We start from the raw sequence: 16,953 nt of genomic DNA, 5'->3' as shown, positions 1-16,953 counted from the left end.
CCTCTTTTCAGCACTGACAAGAGGCAAGGGGAGAAACCCTCTGGAAACTGTAGCCCATGCTTTGTTTTGATGTTTTGCTTAAGTTTTTTGTATTTGAGTTAATAAACTCTGCCCAGAGGGAAGGACCTGAAAGTTCCTTGGGCATGGCATTGTTTTTCATGGGATGGTGAGGGAGCCCACTGGCCCAGCAAATGCCCTTTTACTTTCCACTGTTCCAAAGTTACTTTCTGCAGACTGATGAAAAGCACACTGAAAATAAAGAGGGAGAACCTGAGGTCAAATAGCTGGAGCTTGAGTTGAGAACATACTATACGCTATGACTTCTGTAGGCAAGAGACTTTTAACTCTTCCTTATCCCCAGTCTGCAGTATAGCAGTGTAGCCATTCTGGGGCTGCTACTGCAACTTCTGAGCTATCGTAGTCTGTGGCTATTGAAGTCTGCATTAAAAGGGAGGAGTTGGGCTGTTGAGCCTGTGTAGTTGTGAATCCACTGATCCTACCTATGTCCCAGGAGACCTTCAGATGCTGGGGTAGAGGAATCCCAGCAGAGAACTATTCTGCATGCAGAAGAGATGTGGACTCCCCCCATAAACTATGTTTCCTTCCACTTCCTCCTCCAGAATCACTGCACCAGTTCTGTTACTTATGGCTTTGTGGTCCTGTGATAACTTGTTACCTTGATTGGTTAATTACCACAATTGTGAATGCTAATCTAGACTCTCCACAACCATTTATTCCAAGACACTTTTTTACTATAGGGCTCATTTTACAATCATGCTGGTTAACTCAAGTTACACCACTACAGCAAATTGGATTCTAGATAAAGACTTTAGGGTGTTCTGTACCTGTTGGTTGGTTATAAGCAATGCCAGATTTGTTCCTGTGTGTGGTCCTTTCAAAAACAGATTTATAAAGCATGCAAAAGAAGAGTGTCGCATATGAGAAGAGTTTTCAGTTCTATTTCATAATTTACAGTGCGTGGTCTGGGAATTTTCTGTGATTATGATCAGTGTCATTTTATAATTACATTCTTAAAGTCTGTTACTGTTGTCCCAGGGTAGCATCAATGATGCTGAAATCTTGATGAGGTCATCGCGTCACAGAAGCAGTGCTGGACTGGAAGGTTGCTGCTTCTTGATGCTGTGTTCTTTTTTGTTGTTGTTCATATCTGTCTTGCCTTTGCTGCTTTCTTGCTTGTGGAGATGAGATGAGCAGGCTGAGCTGAGAGCAGAAAAGTGCATTTATAATGTGTAAAGAGTATGTGAGAGCATGTCTCAGTCTGAAAGAATTTGTACTCTTTTCTGTCCATACTCTCTGAAGGTGGAAAACACACTTTCAGGGGGTTGGCTGGATTCAAATATCAGCCGCTGTCACCCTGCATTGGCTCAACACTTTCATGATATAGTCTAGTAGAATCTTCAGCTCATGAATATGCAATCTGCTAATGCGTATGCCACAGGGTTGTCATTCTTCAATTTTATGGTTATATTGCTTTTGTCTTTGGGGCAGGAAATTTGCCGAACATTTTTAAAACTAGAGTTTTAATTCTTTCTGTTGTTCAGTTTGTTTTGAGATATCCCATTAGTTCCATCAGGGTTTAATAGGAGTCAAAATTCTGTTTAAAGTTTGGTCCAAACACTCCTATTTTCTATATCAAAATCTTGCGGTTGTTTTAAAATAGTGTTTTTAAATTTAAATGATTCATAAATAGAGTCTATAAACTTAAATAATGTATTGTCTTTCCATCTTAACAACCCTTGGACTGGTTCTTCCTGTTTTCCTGAGTTTGAAAAGGAGTTGCTTAAATATTGCCAGATAACTGATTAATTCCCCACTTAGATACATGTTTTATACTCATGGCTTCTGATGTTAGTAACCAGTTATAACAAGATAGTAGGTTTACATATTGGTCCATAAAACATCTCACTCTTCATATCACAATGGTTAATATAGTTAGGGCTTGCATTTAGATGCAAAACATTTGCAAATAAATGTCTCAAAAGAAGCTTATCCCATCTTTAGCATTTGAGGGATAACAAAGATTTTCACTGTCAAGAGGAAACATGAGTTATAAGTAACCAATTTCTTCTGCAAACACTTTCAAGCATAAATGTTCTGAAAATTTGTAGACTTTAGAGTGTTTATAAAATAAATCAGTTTCAGTAAGGATGTTTCTAAAATTCTCGGTGTGGACTTAAAATGCAAAGTTTTTCTCTTCACAAAAAGGAGAGGTAAAGAGGCCCACTTCTATATCTTTGTTTATAAGTCTGATAACACATCCTAAGCATCACACATCTTTAAAATATTCTGACTGAAGAGCATCCTCAGATTCTTTTACACAGCCACATTTCTTTCCAAAACATAAATATTCTAAAAGGGTTTTTTGAAATAAAGCTCATGTCTGTATCAAACTCGTGTTTTGTACGAGGGGGAAGTGTCTGGTTCTTTGAGAAGATACTCTTTTTGGTTGTTTCCGTTTTGACCAAATGGTTCCATGATTTACTACATACCAGCCGTAGTACATTGACAGTTGAAGACTTCTGTCAAATATTCTATACAAGGAGTAAATCAGAATAACTAATATTTATATAATCTTCAGAAACATAGTATAAAATAAAATAATATAGAGTATTAAAGTAAAATAGAAGTTATAAAGCTGCATTCCAGATTCAGTCAAAATACATTGATAAGGTAATAAATATAGTTTTATGGCTAAGGAGGTGGTGTTTTCCCTGACGTTTTTGGTGCCTGTCAGTGTTTGACAGAAAACAGATAGTTACATAGAATTTCCTTAATTATTGTGAATATTTCATTTATTTAAATAACTAGTTTTAATAAGCACATCAGCTATCCTGCTCTCAAGCATATGTGTATAAAATTGTAAATATCTCATAAAATTCAGTAAAGGTGAAACCAAGTTCATAACAACCTACAATTACAATAATAAATATAATAATTATATCAATAACTATTTTTGCATCAATAGTGAGTTCTATCCCCTGCAGTTGTGTGAATTGGGCCAGAAGATTTAACTCAATGTCAGTTACTGTAGTAAACTGCTACTACTGCTCTGTATTCTTGCAGCACCAAGCTAATATATCCCTGAAACATATTTAATTGCTTGTCTGAACTGTGCTCTATGTACACGTTAGGATTCTTGTTAAGAGCTTGGCCTTCTAATGTAAAAATAAAAATGTCAATATTTGTTACCTTCTAGTAACACGGCATTCCTGAATGTGTGTCTGAAATATTGCCTTCTAAGGATTCTGTCTTTTTAAATGACTAAGAACATAAGAGATTGATTAACTACTATGTGGACACATTATACCTCCTGGTTTCACATAAATCAAAAACTGAATTCCGTTACTGCAAACTACTGCACTTTTTTCAAGTTATAAGTGGGAATGTGACACACTGTCTGAACCTATAGTCTAGAGAAGTTGAATATTTGATTACCTTTTGTTTGTCTCTGGCCTACTGGGGAGATGTTCATTTTAGAATTAAATAATGGACTTCAAAAGCCTGTTCACATTCCCCCCTCAATACTTCACCATGTTTAGAAAGACAAAAAGGGTGAATTAAAATAAACTTTAGGTTACTAATGTAAAACCAAGTTGAGTATGTTCATAGTGTGTCTAGCTTTTTCTGCTAATGCTGAAAAATGTATTGCTAATTTTAGTGTTAGTGTAAAATTACAAGTTTAATATTAAAATAATGATATTTGGAGAAATCTTGAACATAAAATCCAATATCTAAATGTGAACACACAGAATACTTAGCTGCAATCACAGAATAACCTCTGAATAACATTGTATATATCTACTGTCAGGTTTCCCTCACTTTTGCTTTGCCATATACAATTATTTTGCTGCTTTTGGTAAATCGTTAGTGAAACTTTTAGTACGTGTATATATTCCCAGTCTAGTGGATGAGCTATCCAAACTTCCCATGGCATTTCTAAAGGGCTTGAAGCAGCTTGCAGATCTGTTAGCACCACAGTTATGTTTGCACTGTGAAATTTGGCTGCTTTTCACCATAGATGGTGGTGGTGATGATGAGACAGGGATTTTCTTGTATCACAACATCTTGCCAGAAGATGTGAACACATTTAGGGTATGTCTACACGGCAGTAAAAGATCTGTGTCACGGCCATGGTTGGCCTGGCTCAGCTGGCTTGGGCTTGGGCTGCAGGGCTATAAAACAGTAGTGTAAATGTTTGGGCTTGGACTGGAGCCCAGGTTCTGAGGCCCACCCCCCTCACAGGGTCCCAGACCTCGGGCTCCAGCCCAAGCCTGAATGTCTACACTGCAGTTAAACAGGCCTTTAGCCTTAGCCCATTAGCCCGAGTCAGCTGGCACGGGCTGGCCACAGGTTTAATTGCAGTATAGACATACCCTAAGTGACTGATGTATTGGCAAAAGATATGTTGCAGTTTTTCACACAGTATTTGATTAGATGTCACTTAGTGATGAAATACTGTGGTATTCTGCCCCAGCCCAACATAGGGTGATCAGATAGCAAGCGTGAATAATCGGGACAGGGTGTGGGGGCTGATCGGTGCCTATATAAGAAAAAGCCCCAAATATCGGGACTGTCCCTATAAAATTGGGACATCTGGTCACCATACCCCCACAATGCCTACTGCACTTTGATCTGAGGGAATGGGTAATTTGTCAACATCCCCTGAAATGACTGCCAATGCAAGGTCATACGCCCAAAAATTACACGAGTCAGCATCATTCTCAGAAGTGCAGTTTTTGCTTGTAGTGTTTCAGAGGCTAACTTACTGATTTTAGACCCAAATATAGGTGTCCCCAAACACTTGATATTACCTATGGGCTTTGGAACATCTTTGTTTGCAGTGGTGCGATTCCTACCAGAGTCATCTGTAGTTGCATCCATTCACATCAGGGAAGCATTTTGCCCTTTAGTTTCAGGTAAGAGGTTCAGTTGGCAAATACTCTTTGGGAGATGTGAGCTAACTTGTATTCTTAGTCTGTCTCCTTTCTGAAGTATTTAAACTCTTGCAAATGGAACAGAATCCATGCAGGAGAGATTCATGACACACATGCACTGATATCGATTGGTACAGAGCCGATATCTGTTTAGAATGGTTTGTTCTTCAAAAATGGTTGCTAATCATTATGCAACCTTCTTTGGTCCAGAAGTGTTTGATTCATTCATTCAAATATAGGCTTAAGTGGCAGACACTTTTTTGCAGTTCATTATCATTATTTGTATTACAATAGCAGCTAGAGGCTTCAGCAGTGCTAGGCACTGTACAAACTCACAGGAAGAGACAGGCCCTGCCCAGAGGAGCTTACAATCTAAATCGACAAAGGGTCAGAGAAAGGGGTACAATGTGCAAGCTGAAGATTGAGAATTGGAGCCTGGAGAAGGTAAGTGACTTGCCCGAAGTATGAAGTAGAGCTGTGAACTCAACTCAGTTCCCTTGAATCCATGTCTAGTGTCTTTACCCCAAGGCCATCTTTTCTCCGTAAGTGACCCTGGAATGATCATTTTAAGACCCTTGTAGAAATAAACAGAAAAATGTGCAGGTTTATTCAATTCTTGATTTCAAATTAAGAAAGTAAGGGAAGTTTTCCTTTTACGCACTATACTGAAGTTAAAGGGAGCACTGGGGAGTCATTAACACTGAACTCTTTGCTCATGCTGTTAGATGAAGCCTTGCCGCTAAACCTAGGCTGCCAATAGGCCTTGTGATATCTTATAATGTGAAATTCATTCCAATAGAAAGAGAATTCCTTTAATCTCTGGTTTAATTTGTTTTGTTCGTTTGCTTTCACAGTCAGCTCTTTTTTCAGCAGCAGTAGGGACCCTAGGCTAAAAAGAACTAATTGCAGCAAAAATAGTGTTTCTAACAACTACTAAGAAAAAAGTTCATTTAAAATTTCCTTCCAGCATAGCTTTTAAATGCTGTAAAATGCAAGTGTTTCCGACCCGAGTCTCATTTGACTCACATTCACTTCCATAAATAAAGTAGCTGCTGAGTGCTTTGTACTGTATGAAAGCATCTATCTGAACACCTTAGCAGCAACGTGCATTATCTGGATAAGTGCATTAATACTTTATAGTTTTCACGTCTGGCAAATTCCCCAAACACCTTATAAATGTACCTTTGCACTTCAAACTTGTGTTGAAATAGGAACATACACTGTTTGCAAGTTGTTCAGCACTGAAAGATGTCATATTACTAAAGCAGCTATTTTTTCCGCATAACAAGGAGACTCAAAAGACGGAGACAGCCTCCAGCCATAGTAATAAGCTGCTGATTTTTACTATTAGTGAAAAACTCATGTTGCCCTTTGACAAATGTATGCATTTGCTCCACTGCACAGATTTTGAACTCTGTGCAATACAAATACAATGGGATCTTTGGGGATTAGAGGAGAAAACTCAGAGACCCAAACCCACCCAGTTTGGGGATTTGGTGATTTCAGATAGATTTGTTCTTCCAGGGTCCTTTTAAATGTAATTCTATAGGAAAGTTTAAGCATTAATTTATTTTTTGTGGTTAAAATCTATACTTCCATGCTGCTTTGAATTCTAGCCTTCCTTGTAAGTCATAGATTTTCCTAAACCAAACACAATTCTGTTGCCGTCTCTCTGGCATCCATGCTGTAAACAAGAGGGAAAGGATTTCTAACATATTTACAATCTCTTCTAGATTTCCAGCTGCAGCAGCATCCATTCTTGCATTTTTACATAGAGGGGAAATGGATTTTTTGACTGTTATATATGAGTCTGTGAGGGCACCATTGCCACACGATGGCAGCAAAATCCTGTTTAGGAACAAAAGTCTCTACGGCTATACAGCTGTTGGTGCTTAGTCTGGAAGATCATCAACAAGGTTGCTTTACCTTTTTTTTTTTTCTCATGGAAGACCTGAAATGGAACTTTAAAATCACATGCCCTTCACACATTCCATGCATTTGGGAAGTTATTTTGCCTTAACATTGCTGAGGTCACTGTTAAGGTTTTTCCTCTCTTGCCTTTCATTCTCTCATTTTTTAATCCTTCTGGGAAGAGACAGTGTTCTGGCTGTGGCACATTACAATTCAGTGAGTTCAACTTGACACATACATTTTCCATTAAGGCTGAAAACAAATAAAATGCTCTATAGAGAGAGACCACCAGTGCATTACTGATATTCTAGGGATCAGGATGTGAGGAGCAGCAATGTGGCTAAATGAAGGTCGCAGATCCCAGAGTCTTTTTGATTTCTTGCAAGAGGAGTACAAAGAAAAGTAAGATGCTTCCCAGAAAAAATATTTTAACCCCCCCCCCCCGTTTTTTTTGGAATATTTATAAGACGCTGTGGAACTTCAAATCATACTACTAAAAATCTGTAATTATTCAAGGATTATTATCCATTTTTTTAATTTTATTAAAACTCAGACCCGATATTCCTTATTCTTTCCACTGTCAAAGTGAAACCCTCTAACATAACCTTAACTGTGATACAGCTACCTCTGCACCCATAATACAGAATGTTGTTTTAAAGAAACAATATCAAATCAAATTTGGATCAAGATTTAGATTGTTGGAATATATTTTCTCAACACTTAAGACCAATTAAAATGTTTTCAGGATTTTTTTGTAACTCCTAATGGGAACAGGTGATTTAAAAACAAATAAATACTCCAATTCAGTACTCTGTTTACATTGCTGCGCTGAGAACCTGAAAGTGAAATTTCCTATTAAAAAAGGATATCTAATTTCACTAATATTATTTCCTAGTTGAGAGAAATGCAGAAAGTAAACAGAGTAGTACAGATAGCAAAATGCAAACGGGATTTTAAACTATTTTGGTTTTAATAATCTAAGTTGCTATCAGTAATATTGTTAAGGAAGGTTAAAATATGAGTTTTCAGTTGACAGGGTCCCTCTTAAAATCATAATTAGTGAATTTATAGAAAAAGAGCAAAGAGCGCTTCCTAAACTTCACAGCTTTTTTCTTGTCTGCTATAACCAGTTTGATGTGCAATTATCTAATCTTCCTGGTGCTCTGATTTTATGTATTTCTACTTTCATTCTATACTTCAATTTGCCTTCTAATTTTTAAGAAGAAAGCCTTGTCATCTAATGTCATAATACATTAAATGTAAACCATCCATGGCTTAAAAAGAAAAAATTCTGATAACTGATGGATTTAATGACACTCGTGACTTATCTAAATGTATTAGCCGGATGAGTGCTGCTGGAGAACCATTCCAGCAGCAATGGATATCGAGGAGGGAGGCAGCAGGAGAGCCATCCAAATGAGGAGTAGGAATGATAGGGAGATGCCAGTGTAGATCCATTCTATGGGGCAGGAGCAGCGAGTCTTGTGAAGTGGCAGCACGAAGACAACAACAGTGAGAAAATCTGTGAAGACATTGATTCAAGACTTGTACCCTTTTACAATCATAAATGCAAACTCCTGCATTAGTAAAACAAACTGATAGAATTTGGAAGTACACAAAAGGCAGGGAATTCAGAGTTACGATTACCAAGTTAGCCTTAATGGGATTTTGTTTAACTTGGTCATTTAGGCCTCAGTTCAGGAAGGTGCTTAAGAATGTGCTTAACTTTAATAAGCATGTGAGTAATCAAAGGAAGTCAAAAGGAACCAGGCTGAATTAGGACCTTACCCAACTTTAAACTTTTAAAATGTGTTTTTTCAATATATATCACTTTTTTTTTTTTTTGGCTGAATTGTTTCTCTGCTTAGTGGGGTTGTGGTTTTTTCCTGGTTTTAAAAAAAATAATATTGGGCTAAAATATTTTAGTTGGATCAATTTACATGGCTTCTTGCTAAGCTCATATGACCCAGTTGCTACAGTCTGGAGCACTGACTATAGGATCTTTCCATTTAATAGCTTATTAGGCATATCCCTTTAGTCAGGTTTTTTTTTATTATTTAGCCACAATCATAATGTTAGCCACAGCATTTCCTGTCTCCTCTTCACATTCACACTGAAAAGGAATGATCAGCCCAGGACTCAGTAAAGAATCATTTACTTAATCTAGGCATTCTTGACATTTTTAACTATGTGTATCACGGTCTTGATAGAGTATCTTGCAGACTCCTTCCCACGTGTAGAGGTGTACACTCCCCACCCCTCCCTCATTGCACAATATCTCTGTGGCCACAACTGCAACTGCTTACAATGGAAAAGTAATATTAGGAAAATGTTTTATGTTCTTTCAACTGCAATTCAACACAGCAACTGTAGATAAAGAGAAGAACCAGCACCATTTGACTACCAGAAGGTGGTCAATGGACCACATTTTAAGAATCTCTCACTTGAACCTACCAGAATATTGGCATACTCTGTCCATGCATTTATTGAACAGTACGAACACGCTTTAAGCAAGGGGTCCATCAGGAGGGACAAGTAGATTGTGTATTTTCTTCTAATGCAAACTTCTGTCTTGATCTTATCTCGGATAACTTCCGACTCAAGGCTGGATAAGTAGTAGAATATGGACCAGCATGAGCTGTGTTATTGCTTAGACTGATTTTTGGCAAAAATTCTCAGTGACATAAAAAAAGTCATGAAAGGCTAACAGGAATTTTATAACACAGATTTTCAAGTGTTGTGTGGTTACAATAAAATATTTAGTGTTGTGCAATTGTTCAGCTCAATTGATGCTTGTTCCATGGTGTAATAGAACTGTATGCTGAGCAAACAAATACAGTAGAATGTTAATCTCTTTCAGTTATCAACAGAGGGTGCTCTGTACCTTCCACATTAGTCATGCATATGTTACATGTTTGTCAAATATATCTTTAGTTATTAATTTACAATTCAAAATTTAGTGTAATTATACCTTTACTTATATTAATGATGCCGTTTACAGTAGATCTTGATAACCTTAATTTGATTCTGCAAACTAATGTATTTTCTGTTCATCAAGGCCCCATGTTACACCCTGATGTTCAGCTTTATGTTACAATTATTCAGTAATTAGGGAGTGTTTGCTCCTATTTATACATATATTCTAATTTTACGGAACCCTGTTATAGGTTTATAAAAACACAAACAGAACTGTAGAATTTCTTGGTATTCATTGTTAGTGTGCCCGTGATGTGTCGTCATACATGGTGTATATCTTTGAGTATAAGTAATTTAACTATTAAACTGTTCAGCATCGGTAAGAGGGCGTAGCACATGAAAGTGAGAATGATCAGAGCCATGTGGGACATAGGGAGAAAGATGACCGAGAAGGTGGGGGCTAGGGGAGACTGGTGATGGAGGAAGCGTGAGAAATAAAAAACAAGAGAGAGACTAGGCGAGATCTTTTTTTAACCTATATTAATGTTCTCCCCAAATGTAAATCAATGTGCGCACAGGGGCAGCTTTCCAAGAGCAGCACAGCCTGTATTTTTGAGTTGCTGCTTTTCCCACCTCTGCCTTCCCAGGTGCACATATTCCGCCCCTCTGTCCAAACTGTCCTACCAGGCGTCTAGAGTTCCTGACTTTCCCACTGCTGGCCTCCCGGGTGTTGACAACCTCTGGAATTAATTGCTTCTGCCAGACACAGCTGGTGGGTGGAGCTGTGAATTCTGCTGCTGAGAGGAAATAGAAGATAACTCTGAAAGCCGAGTGGGGCAACAGACTATCTTCTGGTCTAGTGGGAAAAGATTTGATCTCTAAGGGAAGACTTGATTGTAGGGAGAAGTGTCATGAGTCTACGGTGGACAGATTTTTGTTTGGTCCAGAAAGCAAAGGCAAGGGATTCTGTCCGGAGGGTTGTGGTGTGTGAGTGTAGTATCATCATGCCAGGCCCTTATTAGATGTGGGATTAAAGAAAATTTAAACAAAAGTTAAGAATGAACCAGACTGCACTTGGCTTTTGCAAAGCAATGGCTAGGGGAGAGGGCAGACAGTTTTAAAGAGATGAACTATGTAGACATAAAAAGAAAAGGAGGACTTGTGGCACCTTAGAGACTAACAAATTTATTTGAGCATAAGCTTTCGTGAGCTACAGCTCTGTATTTTCCACTGAATGCATCCGTTGAAGTGAGCTGTAGCTCACGAAAGCTTATGCTCAAATAAATTTGTTAGTCTCTAAGGTGCCACAAGTCCTCCTTTTCTTTTTGCGGATACAGACTAACACAGCTGCTACTCTGAAACTTGTCATGTAGACATAGCATGCGACGTTTCATTCTCTTTTCTGTATCTTACTGGACAGCCACTAATCTGTTACTTTCCCCTTTTGTCTGGCATATGCTTAGGAGAATTTGTATGGAAGGTCTGGCTTACTAAAGTCGAAAGGATGGTCCAGTGGTTAGGGTACTAGCTTGGAACTTGGAAGACCTGTCCTCAATTCCTTGTTCTGCTGCAGACTTCCTGTGCTACTTTGGGCAAGTCACTTAGCCTCTCAGTGTGTCAGCTCATCATCTGTAACATGGGGGTAATAGCACTGTCCTGCTTCACAAGGGTGTTGTGAGAATAAATAACTTAAAGCTTGTGAGGCCCTCAGATACTGTGGTAATGGGGGCCAGATAAATATGTAGGGTTGATAAAGGCTAAGAGATACTGAGATTAGAATGAGGAGGCAGATGTGGAGACCCCAGCTGTGACAGGGATATAGGTATCCAAAAAGAATCCCATCCAAGAGTAACATTTAAATGATTAATTCTCAGCAAGAATTTTATTTAAATAAAATAATGTAACAAGTTTTGCAATCCAGTGTGTATTATTATTATTATTTTATTATTTATTAAACAGTGTATATTAAAAACTTTACCAGGGTTTTATTATTTAAGTGCTAAATGTACAGAATCAAGAAGAAAGGAATAGAGAAAGACCTGCCATGGGGACTTGCATTCTAAGACCTTAATTACAGATGCAGTTGAACAAGAAGGGAGTTTTCACTCCTTTCATCATTTCATCTAAAATGATGGGCTGACAGACGTCTATGCCTAGAAAGAGGATTTAGGGCTGACTAAAATGAAAAAGCATATTAAAGATTTCTCTTGCAGAAATTTAAAATAAATTTTAGGGCTCTTGAAATGTGGCGGATTGACATCTTTGGAAACTGATATCTGTTGTCCACATGACAAGTACTAGTGGACAATGATAGCACAGTCATACGGTGTGCCTTCGGCCAGTTGTGGATGGACCACATCTGGGGCTGAAAGACTTAAATCTCTGCCCTTTCATTCTCGAAATCTTTGCTGAGACTACCAGAAAGGGTGCTGTGAAGGAGCGTATTACCTCTTTAAGGGACAGCCAGGGGCTCACAAGCAAAACAAACTGGGAGTAATGAAAGAGGCTCCCTACTTTGCCCTGGGGCTGGTCTATTTAAACAGGAACAGAGAGCTAAGGAAGAGCAGAGCGCCTCCTGGATTACACCCAGGGTTTTTTTTGGCTGTAGGATCCTGGCTGTTACTTAAAGAAGTAGTATATGTCTTCAGAAGTGCCCGTTATGATAGTGGCATTTCTAAAAAGAATGCTTTTCTGTAGGGGACTGGACGGGGTCAACAAACAGCCATCAAAAACAAATGACTCTTGGTCACTAGAGGCCTGGGCTAGATTTTATCTGATGAGGTGGAAGGCTCCATGTCCCATTATGGATCCCATGAGCCATCCAGACCTCCTGCTGTATTGTTTTAAATGGCATTGACTTGACTCTTTCTAAAACCATTTCGTTCCTTTTTATCCCTGTGCACAGTGAAACACAGTTCAGTTCCTCTAGTACTACCACTTCAGAGAGTCAAGAACCATCTTCAGGAGATCACGCTGCAAGTGCACTCCAGCAGCAGCTCTTACTGATGGTGGCACGAAGAACCCTTTCAGAAACACCACGGGTACGTTGTATTTCAGTTTCTAACATTTCAACAAATCATGTCATGTAAATATGTTGTAGAACCGACCATCTGGTGTGGTGGCAACCATTTTAACCCTTTCATGTTTATATAGTATTGCTCCTCTGGGAGGGCTTGTTTGGCTACACGTTGAGTAGTATATTACTATACAAGTAGCCACATTGGTTTAAAAATAATAAGGGACCACTCTGAGCAAAGGTGGCAGAGTTGGGTCCTTAAGGAGCATTTTTGAGCTTTTTTAATAATAGGGACAAGTTTTCCAAAGTGCCTTGTATTAGAGTATTTAGCGATTACTATGAGTCTAAATCTGCTAAGCATTTGCGTTAGGTGCATGTTAGCTGTACAAGGATACTGCCAACTTGTAAATAGTCAGTCTCTTATCGTAAAAATTGAACACCAGAGGACACAGCTGTTAGGATTTTATACACGTTGCCAAATTCTAATAGTTTGACACATCTACTTTGCAGATTAGTGTGGGCACGTAGGCCTAAAATAGCAAGTCTGTCACCTCTTTTCTGAACTGGGAAGTAAAACTTTTAGGGCCTGATCCTGGGTCCTGGATATCATTTGTGGGATGCCAGAGCACCCTCCACTTGCAGGAGCTGGAGTTGCTCATCACCTGTCAGAAGCAGGCCTTTAATGCTCAGTTTGGTTTGTAATACGACAAGGACATCGTTTATTTTTATAGTTTGTGTGCGCTTGGGGGTCTCTTTGACGTTCTCCAAGCTGTCTTCCAGAATCTGGAGGTACCCTCATCCCAAGCTTAACACCTTCACCCACCCCACCATGACCACTTCAAGTCTGATGTTAATAACCTAAAACATCAGACAATTATTTATCTTGACTTAGATTTTTAACAGGAACTAAAAGTTGACAGGAAAGTAGCTGATGTAAGCTGATTTAAAACTCGTTTTTTGCCTATGTATGTTATAAATGCATATAAAATGATAATTTAGATTTGTATAGAGATTTCTGTGCAAGAATCCCAAAAGACTTTACAAATATTTGTTAAGCGTGCTAACTCGAGAATTATCATCACTCTTACCTTATCTGTAGGAAATCTGAGGTATTGAGAAGTGAAGTGTCTTGCCCAAGATTACACTACAAGTTTGGGACTAGAACCCATGTTTTTATGGCTTCTAATCTTGTGATTATAAGTGAAATCTTAACCCTATTGAAGTCATTGAGAGTTTTATCGTTGACTTGGATGGGTCTATGTCCAAATTTCTTGGTCAAGGTCCAGACTCCAGAGAAAATAATAATAATAAAAAAATAACAATGATGATGATAAAAAGATTTTGAAGTCCGTTCAAAAGTGTCTGGCAGTCAGGATTTGGCCTGCAGTCAACGTATTGACTACCCCAGGCTAGAATTTCACTCGGAGCTTCAGACACCCATATAAGTTAGCTGAGATCTTGTCTATATGATAATTTAGTTCATAGCAAGCTGGGGTGTGAATCTACCTGCACTAACCCGCAGCGCATTAGCTCTCTATGTAGACCTTGTAGATGTGCACTAACAGTTCATGTCAAAGTGGGGTAAATCAAAGTGCACTAACAAACTGTTAGTGCATGTCAGCAGGGTCCGTGTGGACAATTAGTACGCCGCAGACTAATGCATGGTAGAGTCACACCCCAGTTTTCTGTGAACTAAGTGTTCATGTAGACAAGCCCTAAGTAATATTTCATTCATTTTGTGGATAGGTAAATGGAGGCACAAATAGATTTAGTGTGGCCTCATGCAAGTCACAGCCAGTCAGTGACATAGCACTGACTACAACGCAGAAGTCCTGATCTAGGCCCGAGTCCTGCAAACCATTATGCACATGTGCTTAAAGTTAAGCACGTGCTGAAGTGTTTGGAAAATCAGGGCTGTAGTGTCCTGTTTAGATTTTGCTAGCATTGTCATTTTTCTACTCTTTTTCAAGTCATAAAACTAAATTAGGAGAGTGGTAGTAATGAATTTAAGGTGAGTGTGATTAAAAATAAAAAGGAAAAAGAACAGGAAAATTGATTACTGTAATAGTTTCTGTTGGAGCAGAGGTTGTAGAGCCAGGCGACCAAATATAGAAAACACTCCTAGATGGCAGATATTATCAAAAAAAATGTAAATGTTCCTATTTCACTTTTGGCTTTTTAAAATCCTTCACAGTATGTTAAGTAAAATGTCTAAATTGTTAAATAATGTAAAAACTGTGTATTATTTGAATTCATATTTTGCTTAAAAATTACTGTGACAGAAGGAACACAATCTCTCTCAAATCATATTTTATGTCACTTGGAATTATTAATCGCTAGGATTCTCAGTTAGAGGCAAGGATCTTTTCCCATCAGGTGCGGTTGTGGCTTATGCTGTGGTTGGTCTGAAGTGTGGAAGAAGCAAGAAAACCATAGACAAAATAAACCATGGGGATTAAAGAAATAATTTGTTACTATAACTTGTTAATGTATTGTTAATTGTATTTTGCATGATTGGCATAACTTCTGACCATCTATAGGAAATGAGATTAATATATTATGTTCCTTATGGTTGAAATAATATGGAGAGTAAAATTTTTTACCAGTATTCATTTATAAAGAAATTGGAATGAAACATTGACATATAAATTCTGCTTTTTAGAGCATGTACTTTAGTGGCAACAGTATGCCAGTATGAAACTGTGTGTGTGTTTTGTTTGCTTTAAAGCAACTGAGTCAGGACTTTGAGGACTCTTCATGCTCTTCAGCACAACGAAAATTTAACAGGCAGTTTTACAAATTTATTATATTTCCTGGCAAGTGGATTAAAGTCTGGTATGATCGACTTGCCTTGTTGGCATTACTGGATCGGTAAGCTTTCTTCATACTAAGTGGCATGAATTTCTCCTCACAGGTAAAAATGCAAACTATTAAAAAAGGAGTGAATGGTGGGACTCATTTTAAATAAATATGTTTAGTTTAAGTGTGGGAAAATGTTTCTGTGCTCCAAGCCTCAAACTTCAGAGCTTTTTGTGGCCCATGACCCTTCTATATGAGAAGTATCAGAGGGGTAGCTGTGTTAGTCTGTATCTACAAAAACAACGAGAAGCCTAAAGAACTCCTCCGCATCTGAAGAAGTGAGCTTTTTACCCACGAAACTTATGCCCAAATAAATTTGTTAGTCTCTAAGGTGCCACCGGACTCCTCCTTCTATATGGGAAGAGACCTTGATTTATGTGAGGGCCCAATTTGTGCGATAGTCCCCAGTTTGACTCTGGATTCTTGGGCCTGCTGCCTCTGGCAGTGCAGGGGTGGGAAGAGGTGGGGCAGGGGCATTGAGGGGCATTGAAGCACCCACCAGACAGAGGGGAAGTCGGTGCCTATGCAGTGATTGAAAATTAGTGTTGTGTGTGAATCGGGAAAAGAGAAGAACAGAGGGAAAGGTGCCAGATTTTTGTCACTGAAATACTTCCAAATTTTAAGAACAAAGTGCAGGAGGGAATCCCCCTGGTTTCCCCCACCCTAACTCAATTATTTGATGAGACACAATTCTGTTTCTTTCTCTGGCATCGTTTCTTCTTTTCTTTCTTTTCTTTCCCCCATGTCAGTTGTAATCAGCTGTTTTGGCAGTGCTCTTTATCTGCTAGACTATTATCAACCCAAAACAACTAAGCATACATAGCCAGTGACTGCAGGCTAGCCTGTCATGAGCTTGATCTCTGTTTGTGTGGGTGTATGCCCTATACACATGTTAATATGATCTCTGCTGCAGATATTTCAGATGACAGCTTTACTGTTCTACAGAAATCATGGTATGTAGTCAGAGAAGTTAGATCTAGCATATATGCCACTGTATATGTGGTGCCTTGTCTAAGCACTTCAAGTGCATGGAAAAATATCCACAATACACTCTCTTTTTGTTATGGATTGAATATTTACATTTCTTTTCTCTGGATACCTGTTCTAATAAATCTTATTAAACATATGAAAGATTTAATATGTTTCAGTACTATAGATAAGAACAAATTGTATATCTTTTCTAATTCTATATTGTTAGGTTTCAGAGTAGCAGCCGTGTTAGTCTGTATCTGCAAAAAGAAAAGGAGGACTTGTGGCACCTTAGAGACTAACAAATTTATTTGAGCATAATCTTTT

At 38.4% G+C, this 16,953-nt stretch overlaps 1 protein-coding gene across 1 annotated transcript in view; it reads left to right on the top strand.

Moving 5' to 3' along the window:
* Window positions 1-16,953, top strand: part of PCNX2 (pecanex 2) — a 238,070-nt gene that overhangs the window by 32,377 nt on the left and 188,740 nt on the right. Inside the window, exons 9-10 of the mRNA XM_074948848.1 lie at window positions 12,688-12,823; window positions 15,527-15,669. Coding sequence (XP_074804949.1) covers window positions 12,688-12,823; window positions 15,527-15,669 — 279 coding nt within the window. The remainder of the gene's footprint in view (window positions 1-12,687; window positions 12,824-15,526; window positions 15,670-16,953) is intronic.

This window comes from Natator depressus, chromosome 3 (assembly GCF_965152275.1).
Source record: "Natator depressus isolate rNatDep1 chromosome 3, rNatDep2.hap1, whole genome shotgun sequence".
Lineage (NCBI taxonomy): Eukaryota > Metazoa > Chordata > Testudines > Cheloniidae > Natator > Natator depressus.
Note: the sequence above shows the minus strand (reverse complement) of the source record. Positions and strands in the feature narration are given on the sequence as shown.